General features: G+C 43.1%; 1 protein-coding gene across 3 annotated transcripts in view; it reads left to right on the top strand.

Annotated features, from left to right (window-relative positions):
- Nucleotides 1–383: 383 nt before the first annotated feature.
- GAR1 (GAR1 ribonucleoprotein) overlaps nucleotides 384–6,000 on the top strand; it is a 6,714-nt gene continuing 1,097 nt past the window's right edge. The window contains exons 1-5 of one of the 3 annotated variants that reach the window (XM_060299101.1): nucleotides 384–649; nucleotides 989–1,202; nucleotides 2,700–2,854; nucleotides 3,324–3,383; nucleotides 4,681–4,807. In XM_060299101.1, the coding sequence (XP_060155084.1) occupies nucleotides 1,001–1,202; nucleotides 2,700–2,854; nucleotides 3,324–3,383; nucleotides 4,681–4,807 (544 nt within the window). In that variant the 5' untranslated portion in view covers nucleotides 384–649; nucleotides 989–1,000. The other 2 variants (XM_030864073.2, XM_030864074.2) reach the window with 2 other exon arrangements.

Here is a 6,000-nt window from a genome sequence, read left to right as displayed (position 1 = left end):
GGGCACAGTACTGCCCACAATCTCGCGTACTTGGAAAGATCCGGAAGAAACAAGCGACTCGAAAGAACGCAGACAAGCCCTTCCACTAAGTTCCGACGCGGCCAGATCCACCTCCCGGCAAAGCGCGGCTCAAACGTCCTCAGAGCCACCGGCAGCACAGTTGCTGGAGCCGCAACCAATTGACGAGCGAGGGAACTGCAGCGTAGCCTGAGAGGACAGGGTGCACGGCCACTCAGCAGCCACCAGGTACAAGCCGATCCGCTGGGAGAGGGGCGGTCCCTGACGCCAGCCATCGCCAAGGGCAACGCCGCGGGGCGGCACTTCCTGCAACGTCACGCTGCAAAGGACGCCGCTATTGTACGTCACTTCCTCCGCTCGCCGTAGGCAAATAGACCTAACTGTCGTAAAGTAGCGGTTGACGTTAGATATTATTGATACCCTTCCATCGCTGAAGGCTTTTTCGGGCAGGTGACAGCGTCCCTGATTCCGCGGGTGACTGGCTGGCTTTCTGAACCAGTTATTCGAGTTTCTATTTGGTTCCCTCCCCACCTCCGTTTTGTGCCGGTACGGTGGCCGAAGAGGCTCTTGTGCGGCGGAAGTACCGGGCGGGAGAGTGTGAGCCTCCGGGTCTGAGGTGCACGTGGCGCCGGTGAGTGGCGGGAGGGGCCCGGGCGGTCTGAGGATGCTGGAGGTGGAACCCAGCGGAGGGAGGAGGGGAATGCGGCTGAAGACCTTGTTGCCAGCTGGGGGAGGAAGTACTCACCGGGGGTGACGGGGCTGGTGAGTGGATGGTCAGCGCTCACAGGGCTATGGGGAGGGGACACTCACTCTTCGGGCTCGTCGCTGGCCGCCTGGCCATGGGTGAGGTGGCAGGGTTGCTATTATTATTGTTGTCTACTTTTATGGTTTCTGACTGAGGCTCAGAGGGGTTCGGTGGTGCTCCCAGAGGCCACAGTGACTGAAAGGCACGCCCTGTGTTTCTAACCAGGTGGGAGCGAGTATGTCTTTTCGTGGCGGAGGTCGCGGAGGCTTTAGTCGAGGTGGCGGCTTCGGTCGCGGCGGCAGCAGCAACCACCACTTCCGAGGTGGAGGCGGCGGCAATTTCAGAGGCGGCGGCGGCGGCAGAGGAGGATTTGGACGAGGGGGCGGCCGCGGAGCTTTTAACAGAGGTCAGGACCACGGACCTCCAGAGCAAGTAGTTTGTAAGTAGGCTTCAAGGCTTGACCCACCGCGGGGCGAGGGTGGAGTGGGGTCGGGGGACGGAGGTTGTGGGTTTATGTTATTAGTAAGTTTGACTGGGAGTCAGGTGCTGAAAGATCCAGCAGCTCTCTCTCCTACGGAGGTTGCTGCTTGATCGGGGAGTCAAGCCTCTGGAGAGGCTGTAAAGTGACGTATAATCGTGCTGTAGAAGTAAGGGGGAGATAAGAAAGCTGAAGGACAGTTAGAATGCATCGTGGAGATGGAATTTGGGTTTGGGCTGAAAGGGAGATACAACTACGTAATATTGTGCGTTTACCCCCACTGTCCCCATTTTACAGATAAGAAAACTGATTCAGCGTTAAGTTTCTTTGCTAGGGTCATAGTGAGAAGTGATCAGTAAGTGATGTATTTGAGATACAAAGCCAGGTTTCCTGACCCCAAAGCCCATGCTTTTAATTGCTACTCATAACTAAGTGAAGTGAGTAAAAAAATTTGCTCAGAAGGGAAACTACTGGAGGGAGTCAAGAAAAAGACCTAATTAGAGGAGTTTTGGAGTAATTATCAAAGAGGTAGGATGAAAGTCATGGAAAGTGAGACAGAGATTTGACGGTAGAAGCCTACATCAGAGAAGAGAAAGGATGAACAGAGTCTAATATAAAGAGTAGGATGGATCAGTATGCAGAATGGTTTGAAGAGGTCAACGGCTAGAGTCAAAGGTCCTCGCCCCACAGCGGTCCATGCATGACACATCAGAGCATGGTGAAAGTGAGGAAAAAAAGAAGGGTTCGATGGGAGAGATATTTCAGTGGAAACAGACTCAGTAGAACTTGGCTAATACTAGGAATAAAAGGCTCCAGGTTTTGAGCTTGGGTGATAGGAATTGAGAGTCGGTTTTGCAGGAATATGCTGAGTATTTTAGTTTGGGGTGACTGTGAGTCAGATATATAGGTAGTTATTTTGAGATTCCAGACTTCTTTGGAAAAGATCGAAGAGTCATTGGTGAAGAGGTGGTAGTAGGAACTTAGGAAAGGGGAGAAAAAAAGAAAGGGCCAGAGAACAACAAAGACTGACTTAGACTTAGGGATGGGGAGAAGGAAGAGACAATAGAATGAGGCGTAGTGTTGTTTAATCAAATAATAGTAGTTATTATAGTAAAATAACTGTTATTGTAGATTGAGTGGTCTCAGTATGCCAGGCATTTTCTAAGCACTTGACATTTATTATTGCACTTGATCTTCACAATACTATACGTTAGGTGTCAGTACTGTTGTTAGCCCTACATTAAAGATGAAGACACGGAAGCATAGAGAAGGTGAGACCCGTACCCCAGGTCACATAGCTAGTATTTTGTGCAGTTGGTATACTAACCCAGGAAGACTTTTCTGCCTCAGAACAGATATGGTGAAATCCCAGGCGGCCAAGAGGAAAGCTTCCAGAAGAGGTTGGTCAATATCATTTGAAATTGTTTTATATTTTAACATTTTCATGTCCTATTTCAGTATTAGGAGAGTTCCTGCACCCCTGTGAGGATGACATAGTTTGTAAATGTACCACAGATGAAAATAAGGTGCCTTATTTCAATGCTCCAGTTTATTTAGAAAACAAAGAACAAATTGGAAAAGTGGATGAAATATTTGGACAACTTAGAGATTTTGTATCCTTTTTAATTGGAAGATGTAGCTATCTCATTAAAAGGTTATTGTTTGTTTTTTCTGGGGTTAAGTATTGATTAAACTAAACTTGCTGCTTCATTAAAGTGGATGGAGTATTGCTGAGATTGGACCATAAAGGAGAATCAAGAGGGGGGATGTATTTTCACATATATTGAAAAGATAGGCCTTATAATTGTGACTTCCTTTTTGGAAGGTTTTAGAAATGATTGCCACTTGGATCAGTGCCACAGGGTTGAGGTACTTTGCTTTGGATATGATGATGCCACTGCAATAGGATGGTGGAATTGGAAGTTTTAAAAGAAAAATTAAAATTTCACTTCTGTTTGGAGACTCATTTCTTACTTTTCCTAAATATTTCTGTATATTCTAACCTTGTTATTTTAAAAATTACACGTGAATTCAGAAGATTATCTTTGATATTAATTGCTTATTCCTTAATAAAATTAATAGTATTTTTCAGTTAAATTGTCAGAGAACATGAAGGCATCTTCCTTTAAAAAACTGCAGAAGGTGAGTCAAGTTTATGATACCTGGATCCTTGGTTTTATAAACGAATGATCTACCTTAGGACAGTTTTACTTAAGGCACTTGAGACTTCTCCAGTGTATCACTAGTGAAGCTCTTAAACTGAGATGTTCTGTATTTTAGACATTGAACTTACTAATCTTTAAAAGTAATGTGTTTAATTCAGGTTTTCAGAAAGTAATCTGTGGTCATATTAGCAAATCTGTAACTGCTGGAGTACATTTTTTATTTTATGTACAAATCTTATTGAAAAGCTTTCATTCTAAGTATAATGTTAAGTTATAAAGCTTATATTATTTGGGAGAAATCAGATATAAATGATTTCACAGATATTTCAATAACATTATGATATATGCTGTAAAGGAGTAATACATGTTGGTATGAGAATGTTAGTCGTGAGACTAAATTTAGTGCATTGGCTTTCTGAGAATGTGAGTTTGAAGCAGAGACCTCAAAGTTGACCACAGGTGACTCCCAAACCTGGTTGCACCTCAGAATTACCTGGGGGAGCTTTTAAGAAGATGTATTTCTAGGTCCCACTCCTAGAAGTTTGACCGAGTAGGTGTTAGTTAGGGACGAGGATTCAGTTTTTAAAAGGAAACTTCTGGATGACTTTGATGAAGGTCAGGCTAGCACTTGGGAACCACTGCTCTAGTCACAGAGGAGGAGGAAGTGCATTTCAAGTAAGGAAAACAGCATGTGCAAGTCTGACAGTAAAGCCACCTTAAGGATCTGAAAAAGGCAGAGGTAGAGCTTGGACACAGAACATTTAGGAGGGGTGGGGAAAGTTGTGAAGTAATGACTAGCAAGGTAGGCAGGGGCTAGATTACTTAAGGCCTTCAGGTCATGGGAAAGGATTTAGACTTTAGTCTTCATTTTGTTTTTAACTATCAGGATATATATGGTTAAATTTATACTTAAAAGAGAGTGTTAGAAAAATAAAAGAGCACCCTGGAAAGAGGTCAGTACTGTGTGTGAAGGGGCCAGGTTGGATGCTGTTGCTTTAGTCCTGAAAGAGTGGAAATGGAGAAAAGTGGATGGTTTAATGAGAGATATAGGAAGTAGAATCGATAGGTCTTGGTAATTGGTTAGCTATTAAAGATGAAGTAAAAAATATCACCATCTTTCAGATGTCTGATTGCAACAGCTTTGTGGATGGTGTCACCATTCACTGAAATGGGCAGTACTGGAGAAGAAGGGAATTAGGGGAAGATAATGAATTCAGTTTTGGACATAATGAGTGTGAAGTACATCACACTAATAATTTCTGTTATACTTCCAGTTTTATATAGACCCATATAAGCTGCTGCCGTTGCAGAGGTTTCTACCTCGACCTCCGGGTGAGAAGGGGCCTCCCAGAGGCGGTGGCAGGGGAGGTCGAGGAGGAGGAAGAGGCGGAGGTGGCAGAGGTGCGAGGGGTGGTAAGTTACCTGCGGGGGAGATTTCTAATGAGATTTCAAAGCCGCAGCCAACTTGTATAGCACAATTTAGTCTTGTATAGAGGCGGACCTCCCTTATGCTTATTTGTCTTTTTTAATAAAGCTGCTTCCAATCTTGGCACATTACCATAGTAGTAATGCTTAGTTTCTGTAAAGTATAGTATTATCTTAATTGAATTTTAAATTTTTAGTTAACATCATTGAGTGGTGATTATATGCCAAGAGCTGGTCATATATTCTTTTAACATCCAAGTATATTCTTTTAATATTTAGCAAAACCTTGTGAAGGTGGGTGATAGCCTTTTTTTATGGATGAGGAAATGCAGGCTTACAAAAGTTAATTTGCTCTAATCACAATTGGCAGCTCAGAAATAAAACCCGTATCTTCTGATGTCATGCCAAAGACTATTACCATAAGTTCATTGCTTTGATTTCAGTATTTTGATACATGTATTTCCCCACAGCTTGGGTACATTCATCATTGTGGGCAGTTGGATGATGAGTAGGGCTGGGGATGAGGTGGGATACAGCATTGGCTGTGCTTAGATCTGCAAATGGTGTGGTGGGTGGGTGACTGGGTGATGGGCAGAGCCAAAGAGATGAGGAAGAGGAGCTGCACAGCGGGGTTGGACAGCTTCTGGGACAGGGTCAGAAAAGAGAGAATCCTGTTCTCACTTTTGCCTCTCAATGTAATTATCATTTCACTCCTTAAATGTACCTTTTTTGGGTCCAAATAGCTTGGAGATAATCTCTAAAGAGATATTAACATATATCTTTAAGTATTTTTGGGAGTACCCCTTTAAGAATTTGATGAATGGAGATCCCCTCATTTCCATTCTATATTCAGTCTCGTATATGACATTTTAAAGCATTCACAACTATATTTTCTTAAAATCTTAATTTTTTTATATCAGTATTTTGGAAGTATGTGTTTGTTTCCTCATTTTATAATTTCTCTTTTTATATTTCATCATTCTTTACAAAGTTAGCCCCCAAAATGAGTAAAAATAGAGACTGCAATAGGAAGCCAAACGTGATGGATAATAGAAAAAAATGCTTTAAAAATTTTAAATTTCAAGGCTCATCAGCATGTGACCATCAGTGTTGATCTGTTTGCAGCTCCATTGACCTTAAACATTGTATTTATGGTAGTATCCCCAGAG

This window comes from Globicephala melas, chromosome 5 (genome assembly GCF_963455315.2).
Source record: "Globicephala melas chromosome 5, mGloMel1.2, whole genome shotgun sequence".
In the NCBI taxonomy this organism is placed as follows: Eukaryota; Metazoa; Chordata; class Mammalia; order Artiodactyla; family Delphinidae; genus Globicephala; species Globicephala melas.
The sequence above is the reverse complement of the archived record's forward strand: the minus strand, read 5'-3'. Positions and strand labels throughout refer to the sequence as shown.